The 14,023-nt window shown below is 53.4% G+C and overlaps 2 protein-coding genes across 8 annotated transcripts in view; both read left to right on the top strand.

The window, feature by feature from the left end:
* The window catches only part of CAST (calpastatin), a 50,279-nt gene extending 43,601 nt beyond the window's left edge, over positions 1-6,678 (top strand). For 4 of the 5 annotated variants that reach the window (XM_048290937.1, XM_048290940.1, XM_048290941.1 and 1 more), the window contains 7 exons: positions 639-740; positions 1,801-1,893; positions 2,321-2,374; positions 2,809-2,898; positions 3,725-3,804; positions 4,865-4,931; positions 5,447-6,678. In XM_048290937.1, the coding sequence (XP_048146894.1) occupies positions 639-740; positions 1,801-1,893; positions 2,321-2,374; positions 2,809-2,898; positions 3,725-3,804; positions 4,865-4,922 (477 nt within the window). In that variant the 3' untranslated portion in view covers positions 4,923-4,931; positions 5,447-6,678. The remainder of the gene's footprint in view (positions 1-638; positions 741-1,800; positions 1,894-2,320; positions 2,375-2,808; positions 2,899-3,724; positions 3,805-4,864; positions 4,932-5,446) is intronic. The other variant, XM_048290938.1, reaches the window with a different exon arrangement.
* Positions 6,679-8,523: 1,845 nt separating this feature from the next.
* Positions 8,524-13,494, top strand: LOC125319614 (M-phase inducer phosphatase 2-like). Of its 3 annotated transcripts, XM_048290945.1 has the most exons (15): positions 8,524-8,838; positions 9,073-9,200; positions 9,574-9,625; positions 9,823-9,864; positions 10,188-10,224; positions 10,364-10,462; positions 10,537-10,641; positions 10,906-11,004; positions 11,213-11,386; positions 11,508-11,603; positions 11,951-12,013; positions 12,118-12,216; positions 12,528-12,661; positions 12,751-12,862; positions 13,045-13,494. In XM_048290945.1, exons 1-15 carry the CDS (start codon positions 8,723-8,725, stop codon positions 13,177-13,179), a joined length of 1,491 nt encoding a protein of 496 aa, XP_048146902.1. In that variant the 5' UTR covers positions 8,524-8,722; the 3' UTR covers positions 13,180-13,494. The 3 variants fall into 3 exon arrangements, with proteins under 3 accessions (XP_048146902.1, XP_048146899.1, XP_048146900.1); XM_048290942.1 differs by having other exon boundaries at positions 10,537-11,004; XM_048290943.1 differs by lacking the exon at positions 12,118-12,216 and having other exon boundaries at positions 10,537-11,004.
* Positions 13,495-14,023: the final 529 nt, after the last annotated feature.

Genomic DNA, 14,023 nt, shown 5'->3' on the forward strand with positions numbered 1-14,023 from the left:
GCTAAAAACGGCTACTGCAGAGAAGGAAAATGTTCCCCTGGGGGGAAAAAAAAAAAGGGGGGGGGAAAGAAAAAAAGAATGAGTGGACCCTCCATTTTCAACAGAATTCCACAGGCAGCACCATGATCCCCTTTGAATGCCAGGGGAACTCTCCTTCCTGGTGTTTATGGCAGTGTTGTTCACACATTTTTATCCAGCTAGAGGGATCTTCCCCTGGTGCTCCCAGCCTGGTTTGGAAGGGGAATACAAAGCTCATCCCACCTGTGTTGCTTTTAAGGGATTTTTTTCTATCCAGGTTTTGGATAAAATTGCAAAACGAATGGCAATTGCCAAACAATCATTGCCAAACAATTGCCAATCATTTCATAGATCTGTTCTCATTACAGCAGATAGGCTTATTTATAAAAAACCAAAATCATTAAAATAAATTCCATAAGCCCTTCTTGAAATTATGTTTTCTGCAGGTCTAAATATTCTGTCTTTTCCCCAGCTATTATGCTACACTGCAATTACAAAGGGAGAGCTCTTTGTTCACTCAAAGTTGTACAGTTCACTAACCAGTACTTACATATTAGATTGATGAATTACATAGTTTTTGCAGCAGATGTGCTTTCACAAATGTGTTTCTATTTTGTTAGGGAGAAAAAGAGATGGATGAAGCAGTGGATCTCCTGTCTGACTCTCTGGGACAGAGGGAACCTGACCCTGATGAGAACAAACCAGTTGTTGATAAAGTAAAGGTAACAAAACACATTCTGAAACTTGAGCAATTTGGGCAGAAGGAGGGGTGAGAGAGAATAAACGTAACCAACAAAAAAACCCCACCAAAACCCCCAGAATCTGCAGTAGTTCTCATATACTCACAGGAGTATATGAAATGGGGGATTTTAGATGTTCTAAGAGTAAGGTTATTGGAAAAAAACACATGTTCTTGTGTGTAGGTATATCAGCCACTCTTCAGTCATCTGGGTTACTTGTGTGTTCTGTGAAAAATGTTGATTTGGTTAATATACTTTAGCCACTTGGAGGCAAGTGTTGAAATGTTAACCAAAGATTTGAAATAATTTTAGTTCAGTGCCTTTCATTGCCATTATTCTCATAATTTTTCAGGTGTCTTTTTGGGCCTCAGTTTCTAAAATTGATTTTCTGGCCCTCTTTTTGTCAAGCTTTGACTTTTATAACCACACATATCAAGTTCACTTAATCAGTCACATTGTTAAACTTCCTTGTTTCTGCTGGTTTTGTCTTCATTTAGTCTTTCATAAAATCCTATCAAGGCCCTTCTGCTAATAAGAAAATTAATTTCTGCATAATAGTAGTAATAAATTATAATTTCTACTTGTAAATTGTACTGTAAGCTACAGTGAAGTACATTACTGGGGAAAAACAAAACCACCATATGCTGCCTATCAGTAAGTTTAGGCTGGAATCTTAGCTGGAAAAAAAAAAAAAACAAAACAACAGAAAAAAAGAGGTCCCTAAAATGTCTCCATTAACAAAGACAAAAATGTTCTTCAGCAGTCTGCTGGAAAACCTCCTTGTGATGTTCTTTGTGGCATGTTCCTGGTGTGCTGCGAAAAATCAGAGCAGCATAAGTTGAAAAACAAACGCAGTTCTTAAAACTTTCAGGCATGAAACACGCTTCATAGTGAAATTAATAAATGGGGATTTTCCCAGTAGGTTTAAAATTTTGAAGTGGAAAAGGCTGTCTGTCCTAAGTTTGATAAACGCCCTGAATTGTTCATTGCTAATATTTCTAACATGGGGTATTAAAGTTGTTAAAAAATTAAATACTTTCAGGAAAAGGCTAAATCTGAACACAGAGACAAACTTGGAGAGAGAGATGAAACAATCCCACCTGACTGTCTAAAACTTCTGGAGTCAGGTGAGCAGGTAAGGAAAAACTTCCCTAGTTTTTATTTGCAACAGTGGAGATTTGAGTCTGTCTTGAGCCAGTCTGTCTTTTTTGAAATTACAAGTTGAATAAGTGAGTGACTGTACTGTATCTATGTATTAGGGTAAAACATTGGAATATCCTGCAGTGAGAGTAGCTCTATCCTTGCATGCTTATAAGTCAAAAAGCAAAAGAAAAAAAAAAGTAGTTTCATTGTTGGTTTGTTTTGGTTTTGGGTTTTTCTTTCTCTTTTTCAACTGGGCATTCTGAACAAATTAATCACTTTGAACTACTAAAGAATCTGTTCAGAATGGTGCAGCTTGCTTGGAAATCTGTGAATACCCAGTAATGCCATATGTAAATACTTGTATTTTAAAACTAATCTGGCCAGTTCAAAATGAGGATGTGCTTTTTTTTCTTCCCAAGAGTAAACCAGCAAAGCCAAATTCAAAGGATGACGTGAAGCACAAAGGACAGAAGGTAACATTTATGATGGGGGTTTACTGAGGATTTTTTTCATATTCATGATATTTATTCTGTGGGTTTTTTCGTGCTCTGGGCTCTGATTTTGTTTCAAAGTTTTGTCACTGTAGGCTTAAGGGGTTATTCATTGCAAATACTCATAAATGCAGGAGGCAATAGGAACAGTGTGGACAGTAAAACTTTGGTGAAGAGTAACTCTTCACAATAACTGGAGTTTTTATGTACAGCTGCATTATGAATGTTCAAGAAATCATGCCTCTTGGAAACCTCAAATAGACATCTCTGCTATATGTGTAAAAATGGTACAGTTCAGGTGTGTTTTTCCTTAAGAAAGGGATAATTAATTAAAGCAGACAAATTCCTGAACCATTAGTTTGACTGTGGGAAGTTGGGTTGCATATTTTGTGACTTCAAAATTAAAATTGTTGCAGAAACCTGCGGATGACAGTGCAGCTATTGATGCCTTATCAGGTGACTTTGATACTTGTGCACAGGCCCCTGCTACACCCCAGCACTCAAAGGTAGGACATTTTCTACTAATGACCTGCAAAATAAAGAGTTTTTCACTCATCACTGTTCTTTGCAGTAGCTCTGTTCAGGTTTACAGGAAGCCTGTCAAGATGCAGGGATTGTCTCACTACTGCAGTGGAGGCTGGATGCATTTCGCTGTGTATTAAATACTTGGAAGCAGGAAGGTTTGTGGTAATTAGAACCTTTTAGACAGGCTTGGAGAAGTAAGTTGAGGAGAGAAAGGTGGTGACAGTTTTTAGAGTGTCCAAAAACTGCAGAGAGGCAGAGAAGCCTTTCCTCAGTGACAGGAGGAATTGTGTAGGAGTGGTTGTAGGCTTGAGCTGAGACACAGTTCAAGAGGGTTTTGTGGAGAGAGGAGGAGAGAGGAGCAAAGACTTTTAGAGGTATTAGGGAAAACAGCAGATAACAAGAAGAAAGCAGAAGGAATGGACTGGGGAGGTTTTGCAGTGAGAAAAGGAGCAGCAGCTTTGAAACTGACGTTCAAATCAGCTGTAATTCCTGGGAGGAAAGAGCTGTGATTCCAAACAGCTCTTCTGGCCACTGCAGAATCCTCAGGCAGCTGAAGACAGGGCCTCTGGTGTTTCAAGTGCTGCTTCGTCTGCTTGTGAACTAAATCTGCTGCTGCAGCATTACTGCTCTGTAGTAAATACAGAATCTGCCCATCTCTACCAAGTTTTTCTCATGCAGAGTCTCCAGTCAGCACAGCCTGTGTTGGCTGCCAACCACATTCAGAAGATTGTGTTTTGGCAGATACCAGAGTAGGAGCCATCAGTGCTCTATTCTCCTTGTAACTGTAATTATTTTTTTTCTTTGGAGTGTAGGACAAAAGTGGGAAGGAAGCTACAACCACTAAACCAAGCTCAAAGGACAAAGGAAAGCTCAGAGACCCTAAAACGGTATAAACACATTTATTAATAGTATGGACAGTCACACGAGAGGGGCAGCTGGATTTTGGATTCATGTTGCAGGGTTGTTATTCTGGGGAGAGTTTTACATCAATAGGTTGAACTTGATGCATTTTTGTAAACACGCACATAGGAGAAAGGCCCCTGTCTATTTCAAAGGAAATAAACATACGTGTCTTTCAGACAGAGTGTGGTCCTCTGAGGGGGTTCAGTGCATGCTCCACAGGCTTCTTGTTCCCAGATTTGTTGTTCTAAGAGTCCAACTTTGCGTGCCTGTAGCTGCCTCAGACAGGATCCCCACCACTTCTCTCATTTCTTGACAGTTCTGAGTAGCAGCCTCCCCAAATTACTCCTACAACCACAGCCAGGTTCCCAAGTTATTATCATAAATTATTTTTTTAAATGAATGAAGACCTACATACTTTCATAAATATGCAGAATGAACATGGTGGGGAAAGGCAGGCAGCTCTTTCTAATTTCAAAAAAAAAAGGGGGGGTGGGAATAAGATAAAAAGGGTTGCTTGGCTTTTGTTATCTCTAAGTACAGAAAATTGATAGAGGTTAGGGTGAAACTTGTTCCATCATGTTGCTCTCACAGAGGGTATCTGCAGTAGATGCCTGAATCAGATGATTACATTTGCTCTGGGAATTTTACATTTTACATGCCAGTTACGGGATTTCCTGTTGTTGATATTAAATCACCACAGGTGCCTTTTATGTGGCCACAGAACTGACTTGAAATTCCCAGTGTAAAGTTGAGGAGTGTCTTTATCTCCTCTTCAGGAGGATGTTGTGAGCTGATCACTGGTGTGGGTAAAAGGGTGTTGAGGAACAGGGAATGACGAGGTCAGGCACAGCCCACTCTGTCTGAAAGAAAGCAATTGATGGTGAAAAGGTGAAAATACCTGTACACAACAGAAGTCACATACTTTTGCTGAACTTCCTGTATTTCAAGTGCGGATTGTATTTATGCCTGAGCTGTGATTCTGACGAGTGTCTTGTCACTGCCTGATTTAGGTTTTAGCTTCTCACTGTTTCATCCTCTCTTTAGGCAAAGGGACAGTCCTCCAGCAGCAAATCTGAGAAGCAGAAAGCAAGCTAAACATTAACCTTACCAGGTGAGATTTCTTCTTCCCTGTTCCCTGGGCGACCACAAGGACAATTCGCACTTGTGAACTAAAGCTTAGTTTTGCTGGCAGTCCTTGAACCAAACCGTAGTTAGAGCTGCTGTTAAGACACAATGCTTGGGATGGCTTTGCACTTCAGTGTTCCCAGGCAGAAAAGACCTTTCTTCACACCCTTTATCCATTCAGTCTTTACAGAACTACTTCATGTAGCTACACTCCTTTAGGCTGTGGATTCCAAGCTTTCCAAGGTGTGAGGTGCTGCTCCTCCAAGACATTTTCACAGGGTAATGAGGACCAAGCACATCTCAGCTCAGGGTTTTGATCTTTAGGATAGTGAGCTTGTGTCATTCATTACCTCTGCTCTGGACCCATCTGGAGCAGGGCCTGACTAGAGGTTTAGTTTCCCATAATTCTTCCCAGATTCATGCTGTGAGTTTTATTTCCGATTTAGAGAAGAGGAGCACTCTGAGCTTTTGTTTTGTTTTGTTTTGTCTTCTTCCCCCCAGGATCCTGGTGCATCGTGTAAAATGTCTTCTTTCTGTGGGTGGATGATGATTCCTGAAGAACAAAAGCTGATGCCAAAAGCACATAGTTATTCTGGGTGGTTTTTGTACAGTGATACTTGCTGGACTTTTTCTCATCTTTTCTTTTTTTCCCAGTAGTAGACTCAGGTGGTTTGTTTCTTTCCCCCAGCAATTCAGTTTATTAAGACTCACATAGTCTGACTTTCTTTGTAATTCCCTTCAGCGTTCAGGGGGAAAGAATGCTTTCTATTTGCAAGAAATATATTGCATCGATGAAGAGCTATGCCAAAAAAAAAAAAACAAACCAGAAAAAAAAAAAATCTGCCGACTTTTGCACATAATCTCCCCATAGTGCCTGTAAATCTCTGAAGAGTTCATATGTGCTAGCATTTTTTAACGTTGCAGTGAATGCATAAGTATTCTGGAATATAGTGAGCTTTAGCTACCGTCAGCTGAGCTGTGCACCCTCTTGCTCAGGCCAGTTCCTGGTGGGGAGCTGCAGGCCAGCTGTGGGGTAGCTAAAGAGTGAGAAACTGGGGATTAGCCGCTTCTTCCAGCACGTCTGGACATAAAGCAGGTATTTGGGATGCTGCTTTTAGCCGTAGGTAAAACACACTAGGGCAGGACTTGTTTTTTTTTTTTTTTAATTACCATTATTTCCAATTATATCTGTACTGTTATCTCGTAATTTCAGGAGTCTCCTGGACTGGACAAATAACAAGTGTAACAGCTACCAACACACAGGGTGGGGAAAGAAATGAGGCGCACGAGCCTCAGCAGCGATCAAAGTTCAGGTCCATGGGTGGGCTCCTTTTTATCTTATTTTGCACTGTTTCTAGTTCTCCTGTTCCTGGCACTCCAGCAGGGGATGCAGGGATGGGGCTGCAGGTGATGCTGCAGGGAGCAAAGCCCCATATCTCCTGTTCCCTGCAAGGACAGGCACGGCCAGGTGCCTCTCACGGGTCGGCTGCCGCAGCCCTGGGCTGCCACCACCTCTGTGGGTTTTCCTCTGCCTCCCTGCCCTGCAGAACATCCTTTTGCACATCCTGGCATGTGCACAGCTCGGCCGTAGGCTGGCAAGGGGCAGCCACCGGCAGCAGAGCCCGGGGTCTGCAGGCAGGGATGGTGTGGGGACTGAAGTTGGGGATATTTAGACTCGTGACTGTACTTTGCAGTCTGCACCGTGCCACTCCAATAAAGTTTTTAAGGACACACTGTGCCGTTCCTGGCTTTTCATTTATTGCTGCTGGTGTCTCATTGCTGCTGTCAGGCAGAAGAGAGCCTAGAAATAATAAGAAACCTGCAAACACTGGCACATAAAAATTGAATCTAATGTTTAAAAAAACATATGCAAAATACACAGTCAAGGTTGGAAAAGAGCTTTGAGATCGTCAGGTCCAACCTGTGACCCAACACCACCTTGTCACCCAGACCATGGCACTGAATGCCACATCCAGTCTTTTTCCTTAACGCCTCCTGCACCAGTGACTCCACCACCTCTCTGGGCAGGCCCTTCCAGTGCCCAGTCCCCCTTTGTTTACCTGTTGGCGATCCTCTGTGAAGGCCATCACGACCTCATCTACTCCCTACTACAGGTTTTTTGCCCCTTTTCCTTTGGATTTCAAAGTTGCATCGTACTTGACCAAGACCAGATCTAACCTGTGGAGTGCCACCGTGCAGGGAGGCAGCTGGAAGACCAAGACATAAATCACTGAAATTTATTGTGCCCAGGTAAAAGCGCACAGTAAGTTCACCAGTCCTGAAATACCTGTGTATGAGGTCCCATCTCTTCTGTAGGAGGGCTGCAGTGCATCTGCACATGCCATCCTAAATTAAAGGGTGGGGAGGTAGTAATAAAGGGGCTCTGGGGTACCAGGAAGGCCACTTAATTCTCCTTAGTGATGAACAGTTAAAAGCAGAAATGGCAATTACTACTCACAAAAGAAATGACTGCACAAAAGCGCACAAAGACCTTAACTGAAATTGCCTGCAGTTTGAGTTTTTGTGAAATTTCCCTTTTGGCTCTTAAAAATATTATAGTGCAGCAGTCGGCAGTGCTTGAATAGCATAAAACATCATGGGCGTGACGCCCAGCTATCCCAGAATTCCTGATTTCTTGATAAATACATGTATAAGTAAAAATACACAGAAATTCACCGTGAGCAGAGTGAAGTGGTGCTTTCTGCAGGCTCCTGTCAGAGCTGTTGGCCCTCGACAAAGGAACGGGGCGCCTTCCCAACATCCACAAAGTGGGTTTGGACTGCCTGGGCAGCTTTGATCTCCAGGTGGGAGAAAAGGGAGGCACAGTGGAACCCTTTTGGGATTAGTTCTAGGTTCTGATTCTTTTTCCCCCCAGTCTTTAGCTCCGCTAAAGTTCCATCTGCTTTGGCACATCCATGAGGAAACTGAGGCAGGTTGGAACCACCGAGGACATCAACACCAGGGACTCCATGTCGAGGGCATGTTTGAAGAGCAAAGAAATCAAGTGCCCTTAAGCACAAGTGGCAAGGGACTGATTTTGTTTCTTTTAAGTCCGGTACAGAAATGTCTTCAGCAGGCGAACAGAGCAGGCTGTTCACAAGTGCCTTTAGAAACCAGAAACTCCACCAATAAAAACCCAACCTTCCAGATTTCAACCCTGCTTTCTCAACACTGGACGTGGCCCTCGGTGCCATGGCCTGGTTCTCAGGGTGCTGTTAGGTCATAACTTTATTACCCTGCAGGTGAGACACGAGGGCCATCAGGGGTGACCGAGTGTCCCCTGCAGTGACAAGGTCCGACCACGCCAGGCGTGGGGACGGGGCTGGCCACGCCCCTTTCCTCGTAGCCACGCCTATTTAGTGGTGGTCACGCCCCTTTCTTCCGGTGGCCCCGCCCCTTCGGCTGAGGCTCCGCCCCCAAGCGCCCACCGCCGCTCTCATTGGCCGGCGGCGTCCCCCCGCGCCCAGCGCCACCTCTCATTGGCTGGGGGCGTCGCCTCGTGCCGGCTGCGGTTTGCCATTGGCTGCGGGCGCCGCTGTTGTTGTTATTGCTGTTACTGTAAACGGGAGCGGGCCGGGTGTCAGCTGTCACCTCTCGTCCCCTCGTATCGCCACTTAGCGCATCTTATCGCGTCTTGGCCCTTCTTATCACCTCTCACCTGTTATCTCTTTGCACCTCCGACTTCCTATCATCTCTTGCCACCTGTCCCCTGTCCCCTGGCGCCGCTCTCTTGCCGGAGCTCGATCGTCGCTCGCTCGCTCGGTCCCTGCCCGGGCCATGTCACTGTGCGGCGGCCGCGGGCTGCCCGGGCTGGCGGCCATCTCCCCGCTGCCCTCGCCGGGCACGGCCCCGCTCACGCCGCTGGACAAGGGCGACCCGGCGGGCCCCGCCAGGTGAGGGGGTGGCCGAGGGCCAGCGGCTGGCAGTGGCTTTGGCCGCCCGCCGCACGCGGGACTCCCCCGACGTGACACGGCTGCTCCGCGCGGGGCTCGGCGGCGGGGCCGTGCCAAAGGGGGCTGGGATGCTTTGGGGATCCCCTGCTCCAGCTCCTGCCCCCGGCCCGGCAGGGCAAGAAGGGGCGAGGGGCAAGCGGGGCGCTGACACTGCCCCGTCCTGACCGCCCGCAGGCACCGGGACACCCCGAAGCGGGGCCACGGGGGGCTGCCCCTGCCGCGGCTGTGGCATACGCTGTCCCCGCAGCCGGTGGCCTCGGACTGTCGCCGCGACTCGGTCTCTTGCCAGCCCCCGGATGCAGGTGAGGGATGGGGCTGCTCCGTCCCCAGGCGCTGCCCGGGCCTGGGGTCCTGCAGAGGGTGTTTGAAGGGGACAGGGATGTGGCGGGAGGGCTTGGCCGAGGGGCTGGCGAGGGGCTCGAGGCGGGGGAGCTCGTGGGGAGGGATGGGCGGGAGCCTAGAGCTGCGCTGCCCGGGGCTCAGCCGGGAAACGCTGCGGTGACAGCCTGCGCCGGGGGACACGCGACATTCCATGGGGAGCGGTGCTCGCAGGGCCGTTGGCACCCGCCTGGTGGGGGACTCCGTGCCCGGCCCCGAAGTGCCCGGGGCCCCGGGCTGGGGGCAGGAGGCCGATCCCCACAGCGGGGCTACTAGCCCAGTGCCTTGTTCCCGCAGGACTGGAGCCGGACTTCCCCACGCAGCAGAAGCCCGCGGCCGCACAGGAAAAGTGAGCGGCCCCATGCCCGTGTCCTCCCGGGGACACCCCCTGTCCCTCCCCCGCGCAGCAGGGCCCGGTCTCAGCCTTGCTGGGGGCTGTGCATCCAGCTGTGAGCCCCAGTCTGTGCCTGGGGGGTGGCAAGCTGGGCTGCTTGGGTGGGGACGTGGATGCCACCCCAACTGACCCCATCTCTGCCCTCCCCACAGCTTCCAGAGAACGATGCCGGCCTTTGGGAAAGCACTCAAAGAGTAAGTGGAGGGGGTCTGTCCCTGCCGCAGGACATGAATGCCGGGCAGTCCCCGTGTCCAGGCTGTCCCTGTCCCACAGCCAAAAGCCAGGCTGTTCCCCGTGCCCCTGCTGGGGTCCCGCTCAGGCCGTTGGTGTTTCCTCAGTGCCTGGAGGTGGTTTTGCCCCAGGTCCCTTTGGGGAGCTGTGACAGCCCCGGGGGCGAGGGGGCGTCTCACCCCACCCTGAGGGTCTAGGGGCCAGAGGTGACAATGGCAGAGGGGTGGGACTCAGCGGCCCGGGGCACCTGCTGTCATTTGATCCTTTCTTCTGCCGGCTCTTGCAGAAGGAAGCTCCTTCGGCAGAGGATGCACTCGTTGCCGGTGAGTGCTGGAGGCTGTGCAGGGCTGAGCAGAGCGAGGCAGGACCCTGCCGAGTCCCCGGGCGAGCCGGGACGAGGAGGATGGGGGCAGGAGAGGGCGCAGGGCTGGTGCGCACCTCTCACCGCTGGCTGTCCCACAGCCGTGGCAGCGGGACGGCAGCCGTGTCCTGAAGGACATCTCGCAGCTGCAGGAGCGCAGGGACAGAGCGCGGCGGCGCCGGAGGGAGCCCGAGGATGAGGTGAGGGGGGCAGCGAGAGCTGGGGGGCAGCGAGGGGACAGAGGGGTACTGACGCCGTGTCCCCCCCGCTGCAGGCGGGCTTTGTGGCCAAGAAGCTGCGGAGGCCGGGCCAGTGGAGCCATGGGGCCGCCAGGAGGGAGCCCCTTGCCAAGAGCCCCTGGGCCGCATCAGAGCTGCTGGTGAGAGAGGCTGGAGGGCTCGGCAGGGCAGCAGCGATGGGTGATGCCGGGGCTGCCCGCCTGGGAGCTGCCGCTCCGAGCTCCCCGCGTGGCCTGGAGAGCTGCGGAGGTGGGAGATGGACGGGCCGAGGGGTCACGTCTGCAAAGCTGGAAGGCACCGGGAGGTGGATGGAGCTCGCGTATGGGATCCGTGCCTGCCTGCGGGTGGGAAGCAGCTGGCAGGACTTGTGCCCATTTCACGATCTCCTTTGCCTGTGCCCCAAGTCTCCCCAGCTGCTGCCCTGGCAGAGCGATGCCACCGTGCCCCAGGGGAAGGAGAACCTGGTGACCACGCCAGTGATGAGGAAGGAGGAGGCAAAGCTGGTACGTGGGAGCCTTTGGGAAGTGGATAGAGCCCCACAGTCCCCTCTTGGAGTCTCCACTGGGGGGTGTGGGGCCGCTGGCTGGTGAGCAGCAGCGGCCCAGAGACTGTGGGCTTGTCTTGGTCACGGCGAGTGGGAGCCTTGGCCGCTGCCCTGCTGGTGCTGGGGCTTGCCAGAGCGCCAGGCAGCAGCGCGGGCTCTCCCCACAGCGTCCGGGGAAGCGCAGCCAGTGCCGGCAGCTGTCCCGCTCGCCCTCGGAGCCGGGCAGTGTCCCCAGGCCCGTCCTGAAGCGGGGACAGCCCTCGGACAGCGACAGCCCTGTCGAGGCCAAGCGGCAGAGGAGGGTGGCCGGCAGCCCTGGCCAGGAGGCGTCGGTGGAGCCGGTGGGTGCTGGGGAAGGTGTGGGGTGAGACCCAGCCGGTCCCTGGCGGGCCTGGGCCCCGGCCCGGCTCCGGCAGAGCCGCTGCTGACATCTGGGGGTGTCTCTGGGTGGTGCCTCGGCAGGGAGCGTGGCTGGAGCCTTCCCGGTCCGCCCGGCTTGAGGAGATCGAGAACCTGCTGGCCAACGATGACCAGGAGCTCATCGGGGACTTCTCCAAGGTAGGGCCACGAGGATGGGGCAGGTGTGGGGGTGCCCCCATCATTCTGAACGGGGAGCATGGCTGGAGCCCCGCAGCGCTGTGAGAGCCCAAAGCGAGCTGGTGGCCCTTGCCTGGGGCCAGGGGGCCTTGGGGCCGTGACTTGCCAGCCTGCAGCATCCCTGCGGTGGATGAAGAGCCCCATGGCCGCTCCTCTGGTCCACCCGTGTGGCACAGCCCCGTCGATGCGGCCCTTCCCCTCCCGCGGGTGCACAGCTGGCCGGTCGGGGGCTTCTGGGCTGGGGGACAGGTTGCAGGCCTGGGAGGTGTCCTTGGAATGGGGCTGAGCCCAGAGCCTGTCTGTTCCAGCCTCACCTCCTGCCGACGGTGGAGGGCAAGGACCCGGGCCTGAAGTACATCTCCCCTGAGACGGTAAGGGGGCTGCAGCCCCTCCGCGGCCCCCCCGAGGGGCTGCCTGCCCGCTCTCCCCCTGTCCCCCGTGTGTCCCCCCCTTTGGTGACGCGCTCCCCCTGCAGCTGGCGGCGGTGCTGACGGGGCACTTCAGCAGCTGCATCGAGAGCAGCATCGTCGCGGACTGCCGCTATCCCTACGAGTACGAGGGGGGCCACGTCAAGGTCAGGAGTCCCTCGTGGCCCTGGGGCCAGGAGGAAAGGCGGTGTCCGAAGGCCAGGCACCCTCAGAGGTGCTGAGCCCACGGCGAGGGGTCGAGCAGGCACTGAGCCGCTCGGTGGGGTGGAGCAGCCCCTGTGCAGTGCCGAGCTACCCCCTGAAAGGTCGATTCGCAGCTGCGAGGAGGAGGGTGACGGTGTCCCAGTACCGCGGGTGACGGTGCTGGTGGGGGAGGCTTGGGGGCAGCGTCCTTGAGTCGCTGCAGAGAATGAAATGGGAGACGGAGGGGGAAAAGGCGCCTTCTCTACCTCGCCAGGGCGCTGTCAACCTGCCGCTGCAGCGGGACGTGGAGGAATTGCTGCTGGAGCAGCCCATCGTGCCCCTGGACGCCAGCAAGAGGGTGATCGTCATCTTCCACTGCGAGTTCTCTGTTGAGCGGGGGCCCAAAATGTGAGTGATGGCCCGGGGGGGCAGGCAGGGCTCTGCCAGCCCCGGATCCCGGCACGGGGGTGATGCCGTGCGTTTTGTCCGTGGCACAGGTGCAAGTTCCTGCGGGAGAGGGATCGCTGCTGCCACGAGTACCCCCAGCTGCACTACCCCGAGCTGTACGTGTTGAAGGGCGGCTACCGGGAGTTCTTCTTTCAGTTCCCGGTGAGTGCCGTCCCCGTGTCCCCTCGGTGGCAGGCGGTCGGTGCCGAGAGGGAAGAAGTGGCGGGGGCACACGGCGGTGGGGAGGGGCAGCTGTGGCTCTGAGCATCCTCGCCGCCACGGGCGGGGATCTCCAGGGCCGGGGGCTGCTGTCCTGCGGGGGCTGACGGAGCCGTGGCTTGCAGAGCCACTGCGAGCCCCGGGACTACCGGCCCATGCGGCACGCCGCGTTCAAGGAGGAGCTGCGCAAGTTCCGCGGGCAGAGGCGGCTCCGCGAGCGCGGCCGACGGGCGCTCTTCAACCGCGGGCGGGACCTGTGAGCGCCCGGGGGTCTCTCAGCCCCGTCGGGGCAGCGCTGGAGCTGGGAACGGGAGGAAGGCTTCCCTTGGCTGCGGATGCGCCTCGGCTGCTCGGTGGGGTTTGTTGGGATGGCTTTGGGGTGGTAGTTCTTGTTCAGAGTGGTTTTGCGTTTGTTCGTTGCAAATATTTTTGCGTTTGTTCGTTGTTCTAAGTATTTTTGTGTTTGTTTCCTGTTAAGAATAGTTTTGTGTTCGTTGTTATCAATATTTCTGAGTTTGTCCGTTGTTAGGATTGTTTGCTGCAGTCTCTGTTAATAAAGTCCTATTGCAGGAGAACAGAGCCGTGTCCTGAGCTCTCGCTGCCCGCACCAGGCTGCTGCAGGGGTGGGAGCCCCCGATGCGGGGCTGCTGGGATGGCCAGGCCGGGCTGGAGGGCTCTGCTGGGGGTTTGCGGACAGGGGCAGCTGCTGGCAGGGGACAGGGCTGAGGTGATGGCTTCCTTGTGGGGCGTGGTGACTTCCCTAGGGACAGGTGGGCAAGCGTCGGCCCCGTGGCTGCTGTTCCTGCGTGCTGGGCTGGCAGCAGCATGGCCCTGGACCTCCACGGGACCCTCTTTCCTGAGCATGCTGGGCTTGCAGGCAGGACCCGTGGGACACTTGGGGTGGTGACATCGCACCCCTCTCCCTGGGACCCCCACAGCCAGGATCCTCTCTTTTCTTAGAGGGGCTCCTGAACTTTGCAGCACCCCCAGGGCTGGCACACCTGTTGCTGAGGGGAGCCCGGGCTCAGTAGGACTCGCAGAACTGTGGCAGCCCCGTTTTGGGGGTCAGGGCTCATCAGGACACTCAGGATCATCAACCCCCCA

The sequence above is a fragment of the Corvus hawaiiensis genome, chromosome Z (assembly GCF_020740725.1).
Source record: "Corvus hawaiiensis isolate bCorHaw1 chromosome Z, bCorHaw1.pri.cur, whole genome shotgun sequence".
NCBI classification, from domain to species: domain Eukaryota; kingdom Metazoa; phylum Chordata; class Aves; order Passeriformes; family Corvidae; genus Corvus; species Corvus hawaiiensis.